Here is a 26923-nt window from a genome sequence, read left to right as displayed (position 1 = left end):
AAGGACTCGCGTCAGTAGTTAGGGTTATAGATGTTGGCCCTACCCATGGAACACTCCTGGTTAAATTGTGTGGATCCACCCACCAAGCTAGGGAATGTATTGTTTGCAAGGAGATTTTTAAGTGCTTTTCTAAATCCCCTTTTAACATAGAATCTGCTTCTAAGATCTCCCACTGGAGGTCTCTGGTGTGACTCTGGGCCCATTGGACCGCTGGAAGACAGGGTGTCATCGATCCCAGTATGGACATCGCTTTTCGTAGAGTTACTACTGGAGACTCTCTGAGTTGTTGTACCAGTTGGACCATGATTAAAACTTTTTCCCCTGGAAGGCGGCATTCTTGACGGTTTGAGTCTATTATTAACCCTAAGTATTGTTGTATTTGGGTTGGAATGATTCTGGACTTTGCTAGGTTCAACATTCAACCTAGGTTTGTCAGGGATGTCATTACTTTGTTCAATTGTTGAGTGCAGTGGAGGGGAGTTTTGCCAACTACCAAGAGGTCGTCCAAATATGGAACTATTAATATGTTTTGCTCTCTTATGTGAGCCATGACCTCTGCCATCAGCTTTGTAAATACCCTTGGGGCTATGGCTAGGCCGAAGGGAAGGGCCCTGAATTGGTAGTGCTTTAATTCTCCCTGCATTAATGCTGCCACTCTGAGAAATTTCTGGTAGTCTGGGTGTATGGGCACATGGTAATATGCATCCTTTAGATTGATGACAGTCATAAAACAAGATGGATAAAGCGTTCTCACACATGTCTTTATTGTTTCCATCTTGAAACTCTCAGTCACTAGATACTGGTTCAATTTTTTAAAATGTATTTTCGTCCTGTAAGTTCCATCCGGTTTCATCCGAAGAAACAGAGGAGAGTAGAATCCCATGCCTCTCTCCTGGTTTGGGACCTCCTGTAGGACATTCTTTGCTAATAGCGTTTGTATCTCCTTTTGAAGGCCCAGTTGTTCGGCCTCCACTTTCCTTTGTGGTGTCATGACAAAGTGACGAGATGGCATTGTATGGAATATTAGTTTCAGCCCCGTTTTTATTATATTTAGTGTTCATAGGCTCCCCGATATTTCTTCCCAGGCTGGAAGAAAGTGTGCCAGTCTTCCTCCCACCTGGGGACCACCTTCATTGGGGTTTTTTTTTGGTGTCAGGCTTGTTGAACAAGTAGCCTTTTCCCTTAAATTTCTTATTGTCCCATCCTTCTTTCTTATTTTTTGGGGGCCTTCTACGGATGAATTTTCTGTTCTGAAAGGACCGTTTATATAATTGGTTAGGGAACCCCGGAAAGGCTTTTTTCTTGTCCCCCGCTTTTTCCAGGATATCATCTAAGGTAGGGCCAAATAGGAACTCCACTTCACAGGGTATGGAACATAATTTGGATTTCGCTTGTAGGTCCCCCAGCCAGCATTTGAGCCATAAAGCCCTCCTTGCTGCATTTGAAAAGGAAGCAGCTCTTGCCGCCAGTCTCACAGAGTCTATAGATGCGTCTGCTAGGAACGCAGCTGCTTGAATCTAGTACTGATTCTCTCGGAGATCTATCTTTTAGTTGTGATTGTAAATGATCTAACCACACCATTAATGCTCTGGCGGTACATGTGGCGGCTATAGTTGGTTTTAGTTTCCCCCAGCAGCTTCCCAAGAACCTTTTAGAAATACCTCAGCCTTCTTATCCATAGGGTCCTTTAGGGTCCCCATATCTTCAAAAGGTAAAGCAAATTTTTTCAACACTTTTGCAATGGCGACATCCAGTTTTGGTGCCTTACTCCAGGCAGAACAGGCTGGGTCGTCAAAAGGATATTTCCTTTTCGGGGTTTAAGAGGACTTTTTTTTGTCTGGTCTCTTCCACTCTTTTTTTTATTAGGGCATGTATTTTATCATTTACTGGAAACGCTCTTCATTTCCTTTGTTCTAGACCGCTAAACAAAGTCTTGCGCGTTTTTTTGGGATTTGGTCTCTACTAGTCCCATGGTTGTTCTTACCGCTTTTACTAAAGTGTCTGTCTCATCAATGGGAAAGCAATTGCGGCCCCCCTCCGAGGAAGAAGAGGATGATGGAGAGGAGAGCGAACTGTCTGAATTAGAGGTATCGCTATCTTCTTCGCTGGAACTTGGCTCCAGGGATCTATGTTTGGACCTATGTTTCCTTTTTAAACCTTTGGCACTTTTTAACGCATCCTCTACCTGGGATTTAATTAACTGTTTCAAGTCAGATGCGAATCTTGGGGACTCTTCAGAAATGGTATTTTCTATGCATATGGCACAGAGTTTTTTAACCCATGTAGCGGGCAGTTCTACAGAGCAGATCGGACATACTCTGTGCCTGGTTTTCGTTGTACATTTCTTCCCCGAAGAAAAACACAATAAAACCTCTTTTTAGAAAACGAGCATTCACGAAGATCACTTACCCTCCTAATTTAAGGGGGATACCGGTTCTGGCGTAGGAGTAGCTTCCTTGACTTGAACCGTTACTGGTCTTCCGGATCCACCTGAGCCTCTGCTACGTTGGGATCCTGAGCTGCGACGCTGGGAAGGAGTATCATGCTGTCGCCGCTGCTGGTGATGGTGCTGCTGCTGACGTTGCTGCGATTGGCGCTTTTTTGGCGGGGACTGCAGATTTTTTTCTGCCGGTTGCTCCTTCTCACTCATGGTGAGACTTTTCCCTGAGCACCGGCCATGCTGATTCCTGCTTCTTTTATGCATAAGCGGGGCAGCGCACCGCCGGATCCATTACCCAGAGATGCCATGCGCCGCCCTGGAAGTGACCCCTGCGCTGAGCATTCTGGGACTACCAGAATGCTTTGCGGCCGGTATGCGCATGCACGCGCCCATTTCTCCAGCGTCTCGCTTCCTGGATGGAGCACAGCCGTTCCACCGCCTGCCAGCCACGCTGTAGGAGCCCACCGCACCCGACCAGCCTCAGCCCTGGGATCACAGGCGCACACCGGTGCACAGCGGAGGGAGCGCCGCTCCATGACGCCCAGCAGAAAAAACGGCGGTAAGACACCAGGTGACCGCCGTCACCTATTACCGGCTGCTAACTTTTTATAGGGAGAAGCAGACTGGGTCTTTCTTCACTGCTTCTCCCCCACTCACGCACAAGGCCCGCCGACCCTACTTTATAGAATTCAGCTGTAATACCTTCAGGCCCTGGACTTTTATTGCTAGAGAGTTCTCGAAAAGAGGCTTCTAGTTCTTGATGAAAAAGGATTTTCCAGGAATTTTACTGCTTCATCCTCCAATTTTTTGGAGAGGGCTGCTATGTTAACCCGAGCAACCAGTATACTCGATTATCACTAATTACAATTGTTTAATTCCATATCAGAGTCTGCCTTCTTTCCTCCCCATTCCACAACAGCATATGTTGCAGTCATTCCCAAACCAGGGAAAGATCCCAACTCATGTAGCAGCTATAGGCCTATATATTTATTAAATGTAGATTTAAAATTATATGCCAAGCTTTTGCCCAATAGACTTAAATCCCACCTCCCTCATTTAATACACCCAGACCAGGTGGGTTTTGTACCAGTAAGAGATGCACGGGATAACACTTTGAAAACAATTAACTATTAATCATGCACACACTTAAAAAACCCCTTTAATGTTCCTACCGCTTGATGCCGAAAAGGATTTTGATAGGATATCATGGTCTTCTCTCTCTCAAACCCTGAGCCACATCAGTTTGGGTCCTGTATTTACTTCAAAAATCTTATCCCTCTACCACTCCCCCTCAGCCCAGCTAAAAATTAACAGTTCCCTTTCTGCCGCCTTTACAAAAAGGATGGTAGTCGACAAGGTTGCCCCTGTCGTATATCCTGATAATGGAGCATCTTATGGAGGCCATATGTGCTAATCCTGAAATACAGGTAATCAAAATAGCGGGCTCAGAGTATAAGTGTTCTGCATTTGCTGATGACCTGTTAATTTATTTAACTAATCCACATGTCTTGCTTCCTTCCCTGATGTTGGAGCTGGCACGTTTTAGTAGTTGGTCCAATTTTAAGATCAATCTCGAAAAATCTGAAGCCATGAATATTTCCCTACTCTTGCAAATGGTGAATGTCCTGAAATCTAATTTTCCATTTAAATGGCCCTCAAATAATCATATCAACTACTTGGGCACCCTTATTTCGGCGGATTTATCAGAGTTGTTTGACTTGAACTTTGGAGGATTTTTGTCCAGATTGGAGGATGATCTTAATTCCTGGAACTGTGGAGAGTTCTCTTGGTTTGGCCAGGTTAACATCCTCAGAATCACTGTATTGCCTAGACTTTTGTATCTACTACAAACTATCCCGATTTATATCCCATCCCCCTTCTGGATGAGGGTCCAATGTAAGTTCCGCTAATTTGTTTGGTAGATGGGGCACCCAAGAATTCGTAGTACTGTTTTTGGTGCTTCCAAAAGATTTGGGGAGTTTAGGTTTATCAGACTACCAAAGATACAATCTTGCGTCCGCCCATGCAAGAATCTTAGATATTCTGCACCACAGAGTCTAAACTGTGGTACGTATTTTTCTGGGTAGCTCCAAGAGGAGCCTCTTACGTCTTTATCATGTGGCCCCTAAGGGTGTATTGCTTCCCCTCTCAGTTATTCTAGGTGATCATCCACAGAAAGCGAGACATTCTTTTGAATGTATTAACTACAGCATTTTTTCTCTACATTTGCCAATCATTCAGAATGGGTGCGACCCCTTTCTTTGTTTCAATCTCTAAGTGTGGCTCCCAATAACACTGTACACACATTCTCCGATATCAATAAGCTTCTATTGGGTAGTGATCCGGATATGGTTCCCCCTTTTTGAAAGGTGTGGGAAAGGGAGCTCCATCAAACCTTTACAAGAGAACAATGGTATGTTTCCATCTCTCTCATAAATCTAATATAGCCACTAAAGTTCAGGAAACTTATATAAAATAGTATCTAGGTGGTATCGTGTTCCTTCGGTCTTACATAAATGACTCCCGGGAATATCCAACTTGTGCTGGCGATGTGGGGCCCATTTGGGTTCGATGTCGTATATATTGTGGGCATGCCCGGTTGTTGTGAATTAGACTTTTTTGGCTCCCTCTTGTGGTCACTAGTGATATGACTCTGGGATTGTCTTTCCTCTGTTTGGCACCCACCTGGGTCGTTAGTCCAGGGGTGTTGCTCAGGGCCGGACTGGGACTAAAATTCAGCCCTGGCATTTGAAGTTACACAGGCCCACTTGTCACATGGTGACTGTATAATATCTTTGTACACTTGTAGGCAGGGCCGGTTTTAGGCAAAGTGGGGCCCTAGGCAAAGTTTAAAATGGGTCCCCAAATGCTAACATATTGCACATCACACAGAAGCCTTTCTGTTGTATTTACGTGCGCTGAGTTCAGGCCGCTAAACGAGTTTGATCGACAATACTGAAGTTGTTCAACGCTTGTTTCCCGGCCTCTTTCCACCAGCTGAGGAATAATGATGAGACAGAACGATCACTAATAGATCACTAACAGATCACCATACAGTATCATGTTTTCAGCAGCACATCTACAGTTTACACTGGCAATGTGCTGCTGACAACAAGGCTTTTTGTTCCAGCAAAAACAATCCGAATATGCAGCATTTTACTTGTTTAGTAAAATACACCCCATAGTCCTCCATATATTATAATGTGCTCCATAGTCCTCCATATAGTATAATACACTCCCTATAGTCCTCCATATATTAAAATACACTGCTCAGTCCTCCACATAGTATAATACACTCCTCATAGTCCTCCATATAGCATAATACAATCCTCATAGTCCTCCATATAGCATAATACAATCCTCATAGTGCTCCATATAGTATAATGCACCGCCACAGTCATCCATGTAGTACAATTCACTTCCCATAGTATAATGCACCCCATAGTTCTTCATATAGTATAACGTATTCCCCATAGTCCTCGATACAGTATAATGCAGCCACCCCAGAGTATAATGCAGCCACCCCAGAGTATAATGCAGCCACCCCAGAGTATAATGCAGCCACCCCACAGAGTATAATGCAGCCACCCCAGAGTATGTAACCCCCATAGAATATAATACAGCCCACCTCCCCATAATATATAATGTAGCCCCCCATAGAATATAATGCAGCCCCCCATAGTATATAACGCAGCCTCCCCCATAGAATATAATATACCCCCACAATAGTATATAACACAGCCACATAGTACATAAGATGGCCTCCCCCATAGAATATAATATACTCCCCATAGTATATAGCAAAGCCCGCATATTATATAGCACAAACCGCATAGTATACAGCACAGCCTGCATACTATAGCACAGCTCGCGTAGTAGATAACACAGCCCACACAGCAGTATTCAGCACAGACCACACAGTAGTATACAGCACAGACCACACAGTAGTATACAGCACAGCCCACGTAGAAGTATACAGCACAGTCCACACAGTAGTATACAGCACAGCCCACAGAGTAATATATACAGCACAGCCCACAAAGTAATATATATAGCACAGCCCACAAAGTAATATATACAGCACAGCCCACAGAGAACTATATACAGCACAGCCCACAGAGAACTATATACAGCACAGCCCACAGAGAACTATATAAAGCACAGCCCACAGAGAACTATATAAAGCACAGCCCAGAGTACTATATACAGCACAGCCCAGAGTACTATATAAAGCACAGCCCAGAGAGTACTATATACAGCACAGCCCAGAGAGTACTATATACAGCACAGCCCAGAGAGTACTATATACAGCACAGCCCACAGAGTACTATATACAGCACAGCCCACAGAGTACTATACACAGCACAGCCCACAGAGTACTATATACAGCACAGCCCACAGAGTACTATATACAGCACAGCCCACAGAGTACTATATACAGCACAGCCCACAGAGTACTATATACAGCACAGCCCACAGAGAACTATATACAGCACACAGTAGTATACAGCACAGAGCACAGCCCACAGAGAACTATATACAGCCCACAGTAGTATACAGCACAGAGCACAGCCCACAGAGAACTATATACAGCCCACAGTAGTATACAGCACAGAGCACAGCCCACAGAGAACTATATACAGCCCACAGTAGTATACAGCACAGAGCACAGCCCACAGAGAACTATATACAGCACAGAGCACAGCCCACAGAGAACTATATACAGCCCACAGTAGCATACAGCACAGAGCACAGCCCACAGATAACTATATACAGCCCACAGTAGTATACAGCACAGAGCACAGCCCACAGAGTACTATATACAGCCCACAGTAGTATACAGCACAGCCCATAGAGTACTATATACAGCCCACAGTAGTATACAGCACAGAGCACAGCCCAGAGAACTATATATAGCACACAGTAGTATACAGCACAGAGCACAGCCCACAGAGTACTATATATAGCACAGAGCACACAGTAGTATACAGCACAGAGCACAGCCCACAGAGAGCTATATACAGCCCACAGTAGTATACAGCACAGAGCACAGCCCACAGAGAGCTATATACAGCCCACAGCAGTATACAGCACAGAGCACAGCCCACAGAGTACTATATACAGCCCACAGCAGTATACAGCACAGAGCACAGCCCACAGAGTACTATATACAGCCCACAGTAGTATACAGCACAGAGCACAGCCCACAGAGTACTATATACAGCCCACAGCAGTATACAGCACAGAGCACAGCCCACAGAGAACTATATACAGCCCACAGCAGTATACAGCACAGAGCACAGCCCACAGAGAACTATATACAGCCCACAGCAGTATACAGCACAGAGCACAGCCCACAGAGAACTATATACAGCCCACAGCAGTATACAGCACAGAGCACAGCCCACAGTGAACTATATACAGCCCACAGTAGTATACAGCACAGAGCACAGCCCACAGAGAACTATATACAGCACACAGCAGTATACAGCACAGAGCACAGCCCACAGAGAACTATATACAGCCCACAGCAGTATACAGCACAGAGCACAGCCCACAGAGTACTATATACAGCCCACAGTAGTATACAGCACAGAGCACAGCCCACAGAGTACTATATACAGCCCACAGTAGTATACAGCACAGAGCACAGCCCACAGAGAACTATATACAGCCCACAGCAGTATACAGCACAGAGCACAGCCCACAGAGAACTATATACAGCCCACAGCAGTATACAGCACAGAGCACAGCCCACAGAGAACTATATACAGCCCACATCTCTTCTCTTCCTCCCCTCACCTCCTCCGAGAATGGCCCCACAGTCCAGAAAAAAAAAAACTCTCCTCACCTCTCCTCGTGCCCAGCGTTGCTTCCTGGTTCCTGCTCCTGTCTCAGCAGCTGCAGTCTGCCCGGGACACAGCAGGTGCGCGATGATATGACATCATCGCGCACCCGCAGTGTCAGAGGCAGAGCGGGGAATGATGGGAGAGGAGCGTCTGTAGACGCTCTCTCCTCCATCATTGCATTCAACTGTACCGGCGTCTATACGCCGGTATAGTTGAATGCGACGGCGGGGGCGGCGGATTGAGCGGCCCACCACTGGCACCGGCCCTTCTGGCATTTGCCAGAAGTGCCCTATGGCCAGTCCGGCCCTGGTGTTGCTATATAAACTTCCTGAATTCTCAGTCTGGTGCCTGGCATCGTTGTAATCAGTCCTTTCTGTTTGCTCCTGTCTGCTGGTCCTGGTTCTTGCAAAATTAAGCTAAGTCCTGCTTCCTTGTTTTTTGGTTATTTGCATTGCTCTTATTTTTTGTCCAGCTTGTACTAAATGTGATTCCTGATTTTGCTGGATTCTCCAGGGGGCTGGTATTCTCCCCCCGGGCCGTTAGACGGTTCGGGGGTTCTTGAACATCCAGCGTGGAAATTTTGATAGGGTTTTTGCTGACCGTATAAGCCATCTTACTATATTCTGCTATTAGTTAGTGGGCCTCTCTTTGCTAAATACCTAGTTCATTCTTACGTTTGTCTTTTCTTCTTACCTCACCGTTATTATTTGTTGGGGGCTTGTATCCAACTTTTGGGGTCTTTTCTCTGGAGGCAAGAAAGGTCTATCTTTTCCCTTCTAGGGTTAGTTAGTTCTCTGGCTGGCGCGAGACGTCTAGAGCCAACGTAGGCACGTTCCCCGGCTGCTGCTATTTGTGGTGCTAGGATTAGATATACGGTCAGCCCAGTTACCACTGCCCTATGAGCTGGTTTTTTGTGTTTGCAGACTTGGTATTATTTCTGAGACCCTCTGCCATTGGGGTCATAACAGTATGCCAGGCCAAAGTTGAATGTTTAATGCATTGCAGAAGTGGGATAATAAGAAAGGAAATTCTGAGTTTTTTTTTTTTTTTTCCTCTCTTTCTTCCTCCCCTTTACCTCTGAGTGGCTTAAGCTTGCTGCAGACATGAATGTCCAGACCTTGATTACAAGTGTGGATCAGCTTGCTGCTTGTGTGCAGGGCATACAAGATTTTGTTACCAGTAGTCCAATGTCTGAACATAAAATACCTATTCCTGAACTGTTCTCTGGAGACCGATTTAAGTTTAGGAATTTCAGGAATAATTGTAAATTGTTTCTATCTCTGAGACCCCGTTCGTCTGGAGACTCAGCTCAGCAAGTTAAAATTGTTATCTCTTTCTTGCGGGGCGACCCTCAGGATTGGGCTTTCTCGCTAGCGCCAGGAGATCCGGCATTGGCGAATATTGATGCGTTTTTTCTGGCGCTCGGATTGCTTTACGAGGAACCCAATCTTGAAATTCAGGCAGAAAAAGCCTTGCTGGCTATTTCTCAGGGCCAGGATGAAGCTGAAGTGTATTGCCAAAAATTTCGGAAATGGTCCGTGCTTACTCGGTGGAATGAGTGTGCTCTGGCCGCAAATTTCAGAAATGGCCTTTCTGAAGCCATTAAGAATGTGATGGTGGGTTTCTCCATTCCTACAAGTCTGAATGATTCCATGGCGCTGGCTATTCAAATTGACCGGCGTTTGCGGGAGCGCAAAACCGCTAATCCTCTGGTGGTGTTGTCTGAACAAACACCTGATTTAATGCAATGTGATAGAATTCAGACTAGAAATGAACGGAAAAATCATAGACGTCAGAATGGGTTGTGTTTTTACTGTGGTGATTCTACACATGTTATATCAGCATGCTCTAAACGCCTAACAAGGGTTGTTAGCCCTGTCGCCATTGGTAATTTGCAACCTAAATTTATTTTGTCTGTGACTTTAATTTGCTCATTGTCCTCCTACCCTGTTATGGCGTTTGTGGATTCAGGTGCTGCCCTGAGTCTTATGGATCTGTCGTTTGCCAAGCGCTGTGGTTTTGTTCTTGAGCCATTGGTAAATCCTATCCCTCTTAGAGGTATTGATGCTACGCCATTGGCGGAAAATAAACCGCAGTTTTGGACACAGGTAACCATGTGCATGACTCCTGAACATCGGGAGGTGATTCGTTTTCTTGTTCTGCATAAAATGCATGATTTGGTCGTTTTGGGTCTGCCATGGTTACAGACCCATAATCCAGTCTTGGATTGGAAGGCAATGTCTGTGTCAAGTTGGGGCTGTCAGGGAATTCATGGTGATTCCCCACCGGTGTCTATTGCTTCCTCTACTCCTTCGGAAGTTCCTGAGTATTTGTCTGATTTTCAGGATGTATTCAGCGAGTCCAGGTCCAGTGCACTGCCTCCTCATAGGGACTGTGACTGCGCTATAGATTTGATTCCAGGTAGTAAATTTCCTAAGGGAAGACTATTTAATCTGTCTGTACCTGAGCATACCGCAATGCGTTCGTATATCAAGGAATCTCTGGAGAAGGGGCATATCCGTCCATCCTCTTCCCCTCTTGGTGCGGGATTCTTTTTTGTGGCCAAGAAGGACGGATCTTTGAGACCTTGTATTGACTATCGGCTTCTGAATAAAATCACTGTTAAATTTCAGTATCCTTTGCCTCTGTTGTCGGACTTGTTTGCCCGGATTAAAGGTGCCAAGTGGTTCACCAAGATAGATCTTCGTGGTGCGTACAACCTTGTGCGCATTAAGCAAGGAGATGAATGGAAAACTGCATTTAATACGCCCGAAGGTCATTTTGAGTACTTGGTGATGCCTTTTGGGCTCTCTAATGCTCCTTCAGTGTTTCAGTCCTTTATGCATGATATTTTCCGGAAGTATCTGGATAAATTTATGATTGTTTATCTGGATGATATTCTGTTTTTTTCTGATGATTGGGACTCGCATGTAGAGCAGGTCAGGATGGTGTTTCAGGTTTTGCGTGAGAATGCTTTGTTTGTTAAGGGCTCAAAGTGTCTCTTTGGAGTACAGAAGGTTCCCTTTTTGGGTTTTATTTTTTCCCCTTCTGCGGTGGAGATGGACCCAGTCAAGGTCTGAGCTATTCATGATTGGACTCAACCCACGTCAATTAAGAGTCTTCAGAAGTTCTTGGGTTTTGCTAACTTCTACCGTCGTTTTATCGCTAATTTTTCGAGCGTTGTTAAACCTTTGACGGATATGACCAAGAAAGGTTCTGATGTTGCTAACTGGGCTCCTGCAGCCGTGGAAGCTTTCCAAGCGTTGAAGCGCCGGTTTACTTCAGCGCCTGTTTTGTGCCAGCCTGATGTCTCACTTCCCTTTCAGGTTGAAGTGGATGCTTCTGAGATTGGGGCAGGGGCCGTTTTGTCGCAGAGAGGCCCTGGTTGCTCTGTAATGAGACCATGTGCCTTTTTCTCTAGGAAGTTTTCGCCTGCTGAGCGGAATTATGATGTTGGCAATCGGGAGTTGTTGGCCATGAAGTGGGCATTTGAGGAGTGGCGTCATTGGCTCGAGGGTGCTAAGCATCGTGTGGTGGTCTTGACTGATCACAAAAATCTGATGTATCTCAAGTCTGCTAAATGCCTGAATCCTAGACAGGCCCGTTGGTCATTGTTTTTCTCCCGTTTTGACTTTGTGGTCTCGTATTTACCAGGTTCAAAGAATGTGAAGGCTGATGCTCTTTCAAGGAGCTTTGTGCCTGATTCTCCTGGAGTCGCAGAACCAGTTGGTATTCTTAAAGAGGGAGTAATCTTGTCAGCCATTTCTCCAGATTTGCAACGTGTGTTGCAGAGATTTCAGGCTGGTAGACCTGACTCTTGTCCACCTGACAGACTGTTTGTTCCTGATAAGTGGACCAGCAGAGTCATTTCCGAGGTTCATTCCTCGGTGTTGGCAGGGCATCCGGGAATTTTTGGCACCAGAGATTTGGTGGCTAGGTCCTTTTGGTGGCCTTCCTTGTCACGGGATGTGCGGTCATTTGTGCAGTCCTGTGGGACTTGTGCTCGAGCTAAGCCTTGCTGTTCTCGTGCCAGCGGGTTGCTCTTGCCCTTGCCTGTCCCGAAGAGGCCTTGGACACACATTTCCATGGATTTCATTTCAGATCTTCCGGTGTCTCAGGGCATGTCTGTCATCTGGGTGGTATGTGATCGCTTTTCCAAGATGGTCCATTTGGTATCTTTGCCTAAGCTGCCTTCCTCTTCCGATCTGGTTCCTTTGTTCTTTCAGAATGTGGTTCGTTTACACGGCATTCCTGAGAATATCGTGTCTGACAGAGGATCCCAGTTTGTTTCCAGGTTCTGGCGATCCTTTTGTGCTAAGATGGGCATTGATTTGTCGTTTTCATCTGCCTTTCATCCTCAGACTAATGGACAAACGGAGCGAACTAATCAGACTCTGGAGGCTTATTTGAGGTGTTTTGTTTCTGCAGATCAGGATGATTGGGTGACCTTCTTGCCGTTGGCTGAGTTTGCCCTTAATAATCGGGCTAGTTCCGCTACTTTGGTTTCGCCATTTTTCTGCAACTCTGGTTTCCATCCTCGTTTTTCCTCGGGACATGTGGAGCCTTCTGACTGTCCTGGGGTAGATTCTGTGGTGGATAGGTTGCAGCAGATTTGGAATCATGTGGTGGACAACTTAAAGTTGTCACAGGAGAAGGCTCAGCGTTTTGCCAACCGCCGCCGCGGTGTGGGTCCCCGACTTCGTGTTGGGGATTTGGTATGGCTGTCTTCTCGATTTGTTCCTATGAAGGTCTCCTCTCCTAAATTTAAGCCTCGCTTCATCGGTCCTTACAAGATATTGGAAATCCTTAATCCTGTGTCCTTTCGCTTGGATCTTCCGGTGTCGTTTGCCATTCACAACGTGTTCCATAGGTCTTTGTTGCGGCGGTACGTTGTACCTGTGGTTCCTTCTGTTGAGCCTCCTGCTCCGGTGTTGGTTGAGGGCGAGTTGGAGTACGTGGTGGAGAAGATCTTGGATTCTCGTCTCTCCAGGCGGAGGCTTCAGTATCTGGTCAAGTGGAAGGGCTATGGTCAGGAGGATAATTCCTGGGTGGTTGCCTCTGATGTGCATGCGGCCGATTTAGTTCGTGCCTTTCACGCTGCTCATCCTGATCGCCCTGGTGGTCTTGGTGAGGGTTCGGTGACCCCTCCTTAAAGGGGGGGTACTGTTGTGAATTAGACTTTTTTGGCTCCCTCTTGTGGTCACTAGTGATATGACTCTGGGATTGTCTTTCCTCTGTTTGGCACCCACCTGGGTCGTTAGTCCAGGGGTGTTGCTATATAAACTTCCTGAATTCTCAGTCTGGTGCCTGGCATCGTTGTAATCAGTCCTTTCTGTTTGCTCCTGTCTGCTGGTCCTGGTTCTTGCAAAATTAAGCTAAGTCCTGCTTCCTTGTTTTTTGGTTATTTGCATTGCTCTTATTTTTTGTCCAGCTTGTACTAAATGTGATTCCTGATTTTGCTGGATTCTCTAGGGGGCTGGTATTCTCCCCCCGGGCCGTTAGACGGTTCGGGGGTTCTTGAACATCCAGCGTGGAAATTTTGATAGGGTTTTTGCTGACCGTATAAGCCATCTTACTATATTCTGCTATTAGTTAGTGGGCCTCTCTTTGCTAAATACCTAGTTCATTCTTACGTTTGTCTTTTCTTCTTACCTCACCGTTATTATTTGTTGGGGGCTTGTATCCAACTTTTGGGGTCTTTTCTCTGGAGGCAAGAAAGGTCTATCTTTTCCCTTCTAGGGTTAGTTAGTACTCCGGCTGGCGCGAGACGTCTAGAACCAACGTAGGCACGTTCCCCGGCTGCTGCCATTTGTGGTGCTAGGATTAGATATACGGTCAGCCCAGTTACCACTGCCCTATGAGCTGGTTTTTTGTGTTTGCAGACTTGGTATTATTTCTGAGACCCTCTGCCATTGGGGTCATAACACCCGGTCTTCTAGGAAGGTGTTCTTAAAGCGATTAAAGAAATGACAGGGGTGTCAATCCCTAAAAGCCCGGAAGCAAATCTACTATTTATGTTTCCCATGCCTAAGAATGTTTTCAACAAATGGTTATTGAGGCACCTTCTTCTGGCAGCTAAGGTGGTAATTCCACAACACTGGAAGTCCTTAGAACCGCCTTCGCTAGAGGAATGGTTTGGGGAGGTGGCTAGAGTTCACCAGATGGAATCCCTGATAACCCATACACAAGAGGCAGCTTACAAAGTGGCTGTGAAATGGTTTCATTGGGAATCCTTCTTATCCTCCCCGATGTACCAAAGTATGGTAAGATAATTTCTACCTTATCCTTCTATGATATTTCATATGCCGGTATCATAATACGTACTCCGTCTGCCTTAGTGATTTGTCCTCGTGGTCTCTATAAACATTTCTTCTATTTTCTCTTCTCCTTCTTGGTATTTAGTTTAGCAGGTTATCAAGTGTCTTTTGCAAACTACTGTTGATACCGATTTATTTTTTCCTATAACTAAAGAATTCTCTAGTTCAGTAGCTAATATGCCATATGGTGTGTTCGTATGAACCTACATAGTAACATAGTTAGTAAGGCCGAAAAAAGACATTTGTCCATCCAGTTCAGCCTATATTCCATCATAATAAATCCCCAGATCTACGTCCTTCTACAGAACCTAATAATTGTATGATACAATATTGTTCTGCTCCAGGAAGACATGCAGGCCTCTCTTGAACCCCTCGACTGAGTTCGCCATCACCACCTCCTCAGGCAAGCAATTCCAGATTCTCACTGCCCTAACAGTTGATATAATTGTTTTAATTGTGTATTATAAAAACAATATAAATTCTGAATGAGAAAATCTGATGCAGTTTTAAGTCAAATTTATGCAGAAATATGGAAAATTCTGAAACGTTCAAGCACCACTGCAAACAGAACTGTGTGGGAAATGTAGGAGTGGCACAAGGAGAGGAGCTCAGGGAATGGTTCCAACTTTAGTACTGGTGGACAGAGTACAGTAGAAATGAAAGGATGAGAAAGTCACTTGACTTGCAGGACAAAGTATTATCAAGAATATATAGCACCAACTTTATTGGCATGATTTTATCCACTATCAATCTGCCGTATCTGACAAGAGAACAAAAAGCAAGACTGTGCTATAGCTGCTCAGCATTTACCTGAGGGTAACGGGAGGCGGCACTTGTGCGTTTCACACTACCCTGACAGTCTATGCATTTAACGATATCTCACCCGAACAATTACTAATTATTGCTGCTCACCAAACAAACAGTCCTCTAACTCTGCCCGTAGTTATCTGAGCAGCTTAGCCTAAGCAAGTAGTTTAGCAGCTGCCAACTTCCTGTTGAGAGAGGAAAGGCTACAATTGAATTTTTGATTTGAAAATTAATTATAATCAAAGAGCATCTAATAGACAATTAAAGTTCAATAATCGCCAAGCCCTACTGTCCAATAGTCCATACACAAATATTAGAGGACTCGGGATGTGCCAATAAAACATTCCTCACACCATTATTACATCTCCAGAAACTAGACAATGTTCTCTGCTGCTCAGTAGTAAAATGTTGGCGCTCTTTGAATTCTCTCTTTTTCACTCAGTCAGCAATGGCATTGAAACTAGTCATCTTCTGTTATAGCAAATTAGTGTTAAATAATTGTACACTTGGAAATGTCAGCTGTAGCACCAATATTGTACTCAGCTTCAGTGTACATGACCTGTTCTTCAAAACTATTCTTGCTGAATTCCTTCTAAATTCCGTACAGGAGTCCCCAATAAATTGGCCATTCAGGGTGTAATACTGGTGAATAAAACAAGACTGAACACAAGACCTTTACAACCTTCTACACACTTCATGACACCTCATCTCTATCTACAGTACCTGATGATCCTGAAGAACATTGGGATTTTCTTGTTTATAGTCCTGTGGAAGAAGAGGACGGGGACATCTCTCTGCTGTTGTCCTCTTACTGGACAGAACTGGAGGAAACACATACAGGTACTGAATTAATTCTTTATACTCAGATAGTTAAAGGACGTGTGTATATAGTCGTGTCTATTACCTGGTGATGTGAGGGGCTGGGGAACCTCCATCATGACGTCCTTGTACAAATCTTTATGTCCTTCTAAATACTCCCACTCCTCCATGGAGAAATAGACGGCGACGTCCTGACACCTTATAGGAACCTGACACATTCAATGATACCGTCATCCTCCCGATCCCTTCATAGCGTTACTGTATAATGTCCCAGCATTCCCAGCAGTGTCACCTCTCTAGTCAGCAGCTCAATCATCTTGTAGGCGAGTTCTAGGATCTTCTGATCATTATTGTTCTCATGTATCAGGGGGTGAGGTGGAGGCCCCATGATTGGGCTCAGGGGTCTTACCCATCCCTCAGACAAAGGGGTATGACAGCGGTCACTAGAGGTCTTCTTCACTACTGTGTAATCCTGGTTATGGAGAGACACATTAATAAATCTCACTACAGACATTTCCAGAGTCCTCACCTCTCCAGTTCTGTCCATCTGTTATTCCGAAAGATAAGAATGATGTAATGTGACGTCCTCAGAATCTCTCACCTCTCCAGTAAGCCGGAAGAGGATCTCTAGGGTGAGGTGTAATATCCTCTCCGCCTTCTTGTCCCTGTCCCTATCCATCCTTGTAAGTCACTCAGGAGAATTCTCTTATATAGAATCTCTCCACTGAGAGGATCCGATATTGTAGGGACCTGAATGGGGAGAAGATGACGATGTAACAGCAGAAAGTTACCGTGTAAGAAATCCCCTGTTTTAAACAAGCGAAACAAGTCAGAATTAATGAAGCCCCACTCACTTATCATTGAGGGAATGTGGCCATGATCAGGAACTGCTGCAGGTTTGATGCTTCATATTTAACCCCTTTCTGCCATAGGACGGAATAGTACATCCGATGGCAGAACCCCCGCTTTGATTTGGGCTCTGGCAGTGAGCCCACATCAAAGCTGGGACATGTCAGCTGTTTTGAACAGCTGACATGTGCCTGCAATAGGCATGGGTGGAATCGCGCTCCACCCACGTCTATTAACTAATTAAATGCCGCTGTCAAACTCTGACAGGGGCATTTAACAAGCGCTTCCGGCCATACGGCCGGAAATGCGCGCACCAATGACCCCCATCACATGATTGGGGGTCATCGGTGCGTCAGCATGACAACCAGAGGCCTCTATGGTTGTTGGATGCCGGATTGCTATGAGAACCTAGACATATTTGGGGTTTATGAACTCGTAATGACCTGGAGAATCATAAGGGCAGCTCAGTTTAAGCATTTAGTGAACCTAGCAAAAAAGCCAAACAAAAAACAAGTGTGGGATTGCACCTTGTTTGCAATTTCACCGCACTTGGAATTTTTTTTCCTGTTTTCTAGTACATGACATGGTAAAACTAATGGAGTCATTCAAAAGTACAACTCGTTCCACAAAAATAAGCCCTCACATGGTCATATTGACGGAAAAATAAAAAAGTTAAGGCTCTGGGAAGGAGGGGAGTGAAAAACGAAAAAGCAAAAAGCTCCGGGGGTTAAGCAGTGTCAAAACCGCAGCAGCCAGCTGTGACAGCATAGTGGATGGTACTTCTTGAAATCCCATATCCAATGTGCGTGCATGTTCGCCTGCAGATCACCCGCGGACACTGATATGCGGCACCTCTTTCAAGGCCGCAACATGTAAATTTCTACTGCAGAGAAGCACAGAAATGAAATCAATAGAAATGTACAGAATGCGGTAAATCCGCACGATTCACTGAACACATGTAAATTCACCTGTGTTCAATAGACGGCAGCGCTTTGGACGTAGCGAACATGTGCTGCATCCAAAGCGCTGCTACTTCCGGATCGTGGGCACATAGCCTAAGCTTACTAAAAGAGATAATAAGTTCCAACTTCTGGAATTATAGGTATCCAAAATGCAAAGAATGTAAATCTCATAGCACAAATACCGGACCCTCATACATCTACACTCTCCTGAATGTGACCGCAGCACTGAGGGGGTTACTGCCCCCTGCCCCCGCCCAGTAATGGGGAATCTCCAGCACCTACCTCCACCTGCAGAGTCCCACACCACATATATGGCTGTTCTCTGCACAGGACCTATGATGAGGTCAAAGGAGGGGAGGAATCAGGGGTCACATGATCAGGAGCCTCAGTGTATGCCAAACCTCCTATGCAAGGACTTTTGCCTTTATACTTTGTTTTTCGAGACCCACTGACATCGTACTCTGCACACTGCCTATATCTAAGAGGTGGTCACCAGACCTATAAATGGCTTCCTCCTGGGTGAAGAAGGAACCTTACTCTTGCGACCTTTATACTTCCGCATGGTGATCTAGATATAAATTCTGTCCCCAAACATTCCCTATATAAACGAGCTGCAGACAATCACCCAGAACGAAATGTGGACCTCATATAGTGGACATGGAGATAGTGAATAAGAGTATATTCATTTACCCTTTCATTACATAAATGTTGGTATTACTAGGTTATTATTATTGTTTTATTATTTATTATTATAGCGCCATTTATTCCATGGCACTTTACATGTGAGGAGGGGTATACATAATAAAAACAAGTACAATAATCTTGAACAATACAAGTCACAAATGGTACAGGAGAAGAGAGGACCCTGCCCGCGAGGGCTCATAATCTACACGGGATGGGTAAGGATACAGTAGGTGAGGGTAGAGCTGGTCGTGCAGTGGTTTGGTCGATCGGTGCTTACTGCAGGTTGTAGGCTTGCCGGAAGAGGTAGGTCTTCAGGTTCTTTTTGAAGGTTTCGATGGTAGGCGAGAGTCTGATATGTTATGGTATGTAACCGCTAGTTCTGGTAGATTTGTTATGATGACACTATGTAAAGAGATGCCCAAGTACAGGGATCATAGACTGTGAGCTATCACATCTGCAAAATATCACAGTGATTCTCCAGTAAATACAGTGCCTTGCGAAAGTATTCGGCCCCCTGGAACTTTTCAACTTTTTCCCACATATCATGCTTCAAACATAAAGATACCAAATGTAATTTTTTAGTGAAGAATCAACAGCAAGTGGAACCCAATTGTGAAGTTGAATGAAATTTATTGGTTATTTTAAATTTTTGAGGAAATTCAAAAACTGAAAAGTGGGGCGTGCAATATTATTCGGCCCCTTTAACTTAATACTTTGTTGCGCCACCTTTTGCTCCGATTACAGCGGAAAGTCGCTTGGGGTATGTCTCTATCAGTTTTATACATCGAGAGACTGAAATTCTTGCCCATTCTTCCTTGGCAAACAGTTCGAGCTCAGTGAGGTTTGATGGAGATCGTTTGTGAACAGCAGTTTTCAGCTCTTTCCTCAGATTCTCGATTGGATTGAGGTCTGGACTTTGGCTTGGCCATTCTAACACCTGGATACGTTTATTTGTGAGCCATTCCATTGTAGATTTTGCTGTATGTTTGGGATCATTGTCTTGTTAGAAGACAAATCTCCGTCCCAGTCTCAGTTTTTTTGCAGACTCCAACAGGTTTTCTTCAAGAATGGTCCTGTATTTGGCTCCAACCATCTTCCCATCAATTTTAACCATCTTCCCTGTCCCTGCTAAAGAGAAGCAGGCCCAAACCATGATGCTGCCACCACGTTTGACAGTGGAGATGGTGTGTTCAGGGTGATGAGTTGTGTTGCCTTTACGCCAAACATATCGATTGGCATTGTTGCCAAAAAGTTCAATTTTGGCCTCATCTGACCAGAGCACATTCTTCCACATGTGTCTCCCAGGTGGCTTGTTACAAACTTTAAACAACACTCTTTATGTATATCTTTGAGAAATGGCTTTCTTCTTGCCACTCTTCCATAAAGGCCAGATTTGTGCAGTGTACGACTGATTGTTGTCCTATGGACAGACTGTCCCACCTCAGCTATAGATCTCTTCAATTCATCCAGAGTGATCATGGACCTTTTGGCTGCATCTCTGATCAGTCTTCTACTTGTTTGAGATGAAAATTTAGAAGGACGGCCGGGTCTTGGTAGATTTGCAGTGGTTATTATACTCCTATAAACGAAGAAATGTGTATCCCTCGGTTTGCTTATAAGCGCTCGGTCAATATAGGGGATTTAGTGGTAAAAAATCGCCTTACGGCTAGTAACAACAACTGGATGAAAAAATCGTTACCGCAGGGCAATTTTAAATGTGGTGGCTGTAGTATGTGCCACCTACATAAAGTTGATAATCCTTTAAAGATAGGCACGCTGTTTCATACTGTGAGCGACTTTGTGACCTGTAAAAGTAAATTCTTGGTATATGTAATTTTTTGTCCTTGTAACCAATTTTATATCGGGAAGACAATAAGACCCCTAATGGTCCGTTTTCGCGAGCACTTTAATTCCATTCTTACAGGGAAGGGAAGAGTGCGCCTTGTAAAGCATATACAAGACGTGCATGGCGGTGATCCCGCTTCTCTAAGCTTCGCTGGCTTGGAGATAGTTAAATTCCCTCAGCAAGGTGGTAACCACAATAAACTTTTGTTACAATGCGAAGCTAGATGGATTTTGAAAACAAACGCACAAGGACCATGGGGACTCAATGATAAATTAGACATGGCAGTGTTCATCTAATCCGTATAGAATTCAGAGGTAGAAGTATGAGTAATGTTGTTTTTAAATTAATTTTGTATGTTATATGTATGGTCTCTAGTCCTATAAAAGGAAATGACATCACGAACACAACTCACATGGACCCGTAGAAGCGCCTCTAGCGCGAAACGGCCATCGTCTGTCTCGTCTCTGCACGCTCCCGCACTGCTCCCTTCTCATGCCTTAGCCTGTATTGTGCCAAGTCTGAAATGGTATGCGACGTTCAATAAAGGACATTTAAGAAGTGAAGACTTTGGGTGAGTGCCGCATTCTTTCTATTTCTTCGTTCATATGTGGATCATCTACTTCATGTGCAGAGCACCGCCCTAGCTTCAGTACAAGCTGAGTCCGTCTGACCTTCGGGGATTAGTCTCGCAGCTGGTTTGATTTATGACAGCTCTTTCGGTGCCGGCCAGTTGTTTTTTCTTGCTGACGGTTGTGTTATTATACTCCTTCCATTTCAATATGATCTCTTGCACAGTGCTCCTTGGGATGCTTATAGTTTTGCAAATCATTTTGTATCCAAATCCGGCTTTAAACTTCTCCACAACAGTATCACGGACCTGCCTGTTGTGTTCCTTGGTCTTTATGATGCTGTCTGTGCTCCAAACAGAACCCTGAGACTATCACAGAGCAGATGCATTTATACGGAGACTTGATTACACACAGGTGGATTATTATATTTAACATCATTGGGCATTTAGGACAACATTGGATCATTCAGAGATCCACAGTGAACTTCTGGAGTGAGTTTGCTGCACTGAAAGTAAAAGGGCCGAATAATATTGCACGCCCCACTTTTCAGTTTTTGAATTTCCACAAAAATTTAAAATAACCAATAAATTTCGTTCAACTTCACAATTGTGTTCCACTTGTTGCTGATTCTTCACCAAAAATGTACATTTGGTATCTTTATGTTTGAAGCATGATATGTGGGCAAAGGTTGAAAAGTTCAATAGGGCCGAATACTTTCACAAGGCACTGTATATATCACGAGATTTACAAATAAGATTAACCCCTTAACGACCACCGATACGCATTTTAACGGTGGCAGTTAAGGGTACTTAATTCACAGCGCCGCTTTTTAGCGTCGCTGAGGTTTAAGGTTATAGCGCCCCCCACCAGCGTCAGAATTTCTCCGTGGTCTCAGCTACCAGGGGTAGCTGAGACCCCAGAGAACGTGATTCAGGTCGGTTTTCTGACTCCGGTGTTGTGATCGCCATTATTAACGGTACAACGGCGACCGCAAAAAAAAGTGTGACTTTTCATTTAATTTCTCTCTCCTCTGATATAATCGCACATCAGAGGAGAAAGAAGGTCCTCCAAGCCCCCCACGGTACCTTATGTACCGGATCACTTGTCTCCCGGTCCTCCAACCCCCCTCCTTCCTCCAGCAGAAAGAAAATGGTGGGAGCATGCGAAGTGCGCCCGCCAAGATCTACCTGCCTGCACCTGGCAGCCAATGAGAATTCTCTCATTGGCTTCTGGGTTTTGATTACTGTGATAGACCCTATCACAGTGATCAAAACCCCCAATATTTTGCAAATATGGCAGCACTTGGGCTGTGCCTCTCTCTTCTCTCCTTGTAGTTGTTCTGGGAGAGAAGAGATATAGACTACAGTTCAAGTTCTGCCTTGTCAGAATTATAAAAAATAATTTCTGCATACGAAAATGTCATAAAATGTCATATATAAAATATATATATAATAATTTTTTTAAATACATTTTTTGCAGTTAGGGTTACATGTATTAGGCTTAGGGTTAGCAGGAAAAAATACTAGTGTTAGATTAGGGTTAGTTTTTCATTAGGCAGGCAAATAAATAAATGGCACGCAGAACATTCAACGCGGAGCAAGCTTACAGCCTGCTTTGCTCCAGCAGCTCTGGCAGTGAAACAGAATCTTCCTCTGAAGTAGAGCAATTTTCAGACAGTGACGACGACTCTTTCTCCACGGGATCCCCCAGCCCGATGGTAGTGAAGTTGGTCGTCACTGCTGAAGCTTCAGAGGGAGGATGAAGTACCGCAGTCCCCCCACCACTGTGTTATAATGATACTTCATTTTCCCCTCAAATTCCCCCTTTTTCTGCAGCCCCTGGAATGAGAGTAGATGCCACCAATTTTACCCCCACTGATTTTTTCCAAATTTTCATTAGCTCAGAAGCCCTAGAATTAGTCGCCCACCAAACTTATATGCCAAACAATACATCTCCCAAAAATCCACTGCCTTTCATTCACATTCCTGGATCCCCACAAATGTCCCTGAAATAATTTTTTAAGGTCTTACCCTGAATATGGATTTAGTAAGAAAAAAAAAAAACACACTCCGCTCCTACTGGGCAACAAAAGCTGTCCACAGCACCCCTGTATTTGCAGCTGTCATGTCCCGAGTCCGTTACGAAGCCCTGATGAGATTCCTCCACTTCAGTGACAATTCCAAAGCCCCCCAAGAACTGACCCCAACTATAATCAGCTAAATAAATTTAGACCCCTAATTTCCCTTCTAAAAAAATCATTTCTACATTCATATACCCCAGTGAAAAATGTGGCTGTCGATGAGTCATTGATAAGTTACAAGGGCCGTCTGTCATTCTGCCAATTTATCCCCTCCAAGCGAACCAAATATGGCATAAAATTGTACAAAACTTCCTAATTTATGAAGGTAGGGACCGCCAAATCAACCCCCCAAACTGCGCCCAGACAGTTGGCATCCCTGGCAAAATTGTCTGGGAGCTAATGATGCCCTTTCTCCATCAAGGGTACCACATGTAGAGTTAGGTGCATATATATTTGGACAGAGACAACATTTTTCTAATTTTGTTTATAGACATTACCACAATTAATTTTAAACAAAACAATTCAGATGCAGTTGACGTTCAGACTTTCAGCTTTCATTTGAGGGTATCCACATTAAAATTGGATGAAGGGTTTAGGCGTCTCAGCTCCTTAACATGTGCCACCCTGTTTTTAAAGGGACCAAAAGTAATTGGACAATTGACTCCAAGGCTATTTCATGGACAGGTGTGGGCAATCCCTTCGTTATGTCATTCTCAATTAAGCAGATAAAAGGCCTGGAGTTGATTTGAGGTGTGGTGCTTGCATTTGGAAGGTTTTGCTGTGAAGTAAACATGCGGTCAAAGGAGCTCTCCATGCAGGTGAAACAAGCCATCCTTAAGCTGTGAAAACATTAAAAAAAACATCCGAGAAATTGCTACAATATTAGGAGTGGCAAAATCTACAGTTTGGTACATCCTGAGAAAGAAAGAAAGCACTGGTGAACTCATCAATACAAAAAGACCTGGGCGTCCACGGAAGACAACAGTGGTGGATGATCGCAGAATAATCTCCATGGTGAAGAGAAACCCCTTCACAACAGCCAACCAAGTGAACAACACTCTCCAGGAGGTAGGCGTATCAATATCCAAATCTACCATAAAGAGAAGACTGCATGAAAGTAAATACAGAGGGTTCACTGCATGGTGCAAGCCACTCATAAGCATCAAGAATGAAAAGGCTAGACTGGACTTTGCTAAAAAAACATCTAAAAAAGCCAGCACAGTTCTGGAATAACATTCTTTGGACAGATGAAACCAAGATCAACCTCTACCAGAATGATGGAAAGAGAAAAGTATGGTGAAGGCGTGGTACAGCTCATGATCCAAAGCATACCACATCATCTGTAAAACATGGCGGAGGCAGTGTGATGGCTTGGGCATGCATGGCTGCCAGTGGCACTGGGTCACTAGTGTTTATTGATGATGTGACACAGGACAGAAGCAGCCGAATGAATTCTGAGGTATTCAGAGACATACCGTGTGCTCAGATCAAGCCAAATGCAGCCAAACTGATTGGTCGTCGTTTCATCCTACAGATGGACAATGACCCAAATCATAAAGCCAAAGCAACCCAGGAGTTTATTAAAGCAAATAAGTGGAATATTCTTGAATGGCCAAGTCACTCACCTGATCTCAACCCAATTGAGCATGCATTTCACTTGTTAAAGACTAAACTTCAGACAGAAAGGCCCACAAACAAACAGCAACTGAAAACCACCGCAGTGAAGGCCTGGCAGAGCATCAAAACACAGCGTCAGGTGATGTCCACGAGTTCAAGACTTCAGGCAGTCATTGCCAACAAAGGGTTTTCAACCAAGTACTAGAGATGAAGATTTTATTTAAAATTATTGAATCTGTCCAATTACTTTTGGTCCCTTTAAAAACAGGGTGGCACATGTTAAGGAGCTGAAACCCCTAAACTCTTCATCCAATTTTAATGTGGATACCATCAAATGAAAGCTGAAAGTCTGAACTTCAACTGCATCTGAATTGTTTTGTTTAAAATTCATTGTGGTAATGTCTATAACCAAAATTAGAAAAATGCTGTCTCTGTCCAAATATATATGGACCTACCTGTATATGGACAACTATTACACAAGCATCCCCCTATATAAATCCCTCCACTCTGCAAATACAGGAGTCTATGGGACAGTCAGGAAAAACAGAGTGGGGTTTCTGTCACAGTTGGTGTCCAGACATTTCGAGAAGGGGGCATCATTCTCACTCGCAAGTGACCAACTTCTTGCAGTGAAGTGGAATGACAGGAAGGACGTCTATATGCTGACCACACTGCTTGCGGACACCACTGTGATGGTCAGAGAGGGGTGCCACCAGGGAAAAGTAAAAACCAGTCTGCACAGAGACTATAACAAATATATGGGTGGCGTAGACTTGTCAGAACAGGTTCTGCAACCATACCTGGTGAAGCGGAAGACCAGGGCCTGGAACAAAAAGGTGGCAATCTACCTTATCCAAGCTGCCAAATACAACAGTTTTGTCCTGTATAAAAAGTCCCAAGGACCATTTACATTCCTCTAATTTCAGGAAAAAATTGTAGAGGGCCTCATATTTGAGTCATTGGCACAGGGGGAAGCATTTGAGTCTGAGGATTCCCGGAGACTTGCAGGGCGCCATTTTCCTCGCCCTGTTCCTGGCACTCCCACCCAAAGGTATCCTCAAAAAAGATGCCGGTTTTGTAGGAAGCATGGCAGAAAGAGTGATTCCCGCTACTATTGCCCCACATGCCCATCCCAACCAGACCTTTGTTTTGAGACCTACCACACCTCTTGCCATTGTAAGGTTTTTTTTTCAATTTTTATTTTCTGCTTAGTGGCCCCAGTAGAGTATTTTGGAACAAGTAATAGAGAATATTTTCATTAGTAGATTCCATCTTACCCCATTTTACAATAAATTCCAGGACTTGATCAATCACATATCAAACTACTATTCCAACAAATTCTCATCCACGTAACCACATCTTTACACTCCAGAGTGTGGACTCCACAAATGTTCTTGAAAATTCCCTTAATCTGAAAATTAATTCTAGGACTTGATCAATCACATACCAAACTACTATTCCAACAAATTCTCATCCATGTAACCATGTCTATAAACTCCAGAGTGTGGACCCCACAAATGTTCTTGAAAAGTCACGTAATCTGAAAATTAAATCTAGGACTTGATCAATCACATACCAAACTACTATTCCAACAAATTCTCATCCACGTAACCACATCTATAAACTTCAGAGTGTGGACTCCACAAATGTTCTTGAAGTCACATAATCTGAAAATTAATTCTAGGACTTGATCAATCACATACCAAACTACTATTCCAACAAATTCTCAATCACGTAACCACGTCTGTACACTCCAGAGTGTGGACCCCACAAGTCACGTAATCTGAAAATTAATTCTAGGACTTGAGCAATCACATACCAAACTACTATTCCAACAAATTCTCATCCACGTAACCACGTCTGTCATGGTTCCCAATGGCAAGGGAACGTAAAAAACACATAAGTAACGAACGAGCTCTCGGGTGATGGAAACTCGAGTTGACCGTGAGCTAAATCTACCACACAACTAACAGTAGCCAGGGAGCATACCTACGGCTTCCTATATGCCACGCGCCAGCCAGAGGACTAACTACGCCTGGTAGAGGAAGAAACAGACCTGGCTTACCTCTAGGGAAATACCCCAA

The 26923-nt window shown here is 44.3% G+C and overlaps 2 protein-coding genes across 2 annotated transcripts in view; both read right to left on the bottom strand.

The window, feature by feature from the left end:
- Nucleotides 1–16791, bottom strand: part of LOC143767409 (gastrula zinc finger protein XlCGF66.1-like) — a 69369-nt gene extending 52578 nt beyond the window's left edge. The window contains exons 1-2 of the mRNA XM_077255740.1: nucleotides 16318–16791; nucleotides 16137–16234 (exon numbers count right to left, since the gene is read on the bottom strand). Coding sequence (XP_077111855.1) covers nucleotides 16137–16234; nucleotides 16318–16450 — 231 coding nt within the window. The 5' untranslated portion in view covers nucleotides 16451–16791. The remainder of the gene's footprint in view (nucleotides 1–16136; nucleotides 16235–16317) is intronic.
- The window catches only part of LOC143767376 (uncharacterized), a 125111-nt gene extending 108135 nt beyond the window's left edge, over nucleotides 1–16976 (bottom strand). The window contains exon 1 of the mRNA XM_077255670.1: nucleotides 16834–16976. Coding sequence (XP_077111785.1) covers nucleotides 16834–16911 — 78 coding nt within the window. The 5' untranslated portion in view covers nucleotides 16912–16976. The remainder of the gene's footprint in view (nucleotides 1–16833) is intronic.
- Nucleotides 16977–26923: the final 9947 nt, after the last annotated feature.

This window comes from Ranitomeya variabilis, chromosome 4 (genome assembly GCF_051348905.1).
Source record: "Ranitomeya variabilis isolate aRanVar5 chromosome 4, aRanVar5.hap1, whole genome shotgun sequence".
Taxonomy (NCBI): Eukaryota; Metazoa; Chordata; class Amphibia; order Anura; family Dendrobatidae; genus Ranitomeya; species Ranitomeya variabilis.
The sequence above is the reverse complement of the archived record's forward strand: the minus strand, read 5'-3'. Positions and strand labels throughout refer to the sequence as shown.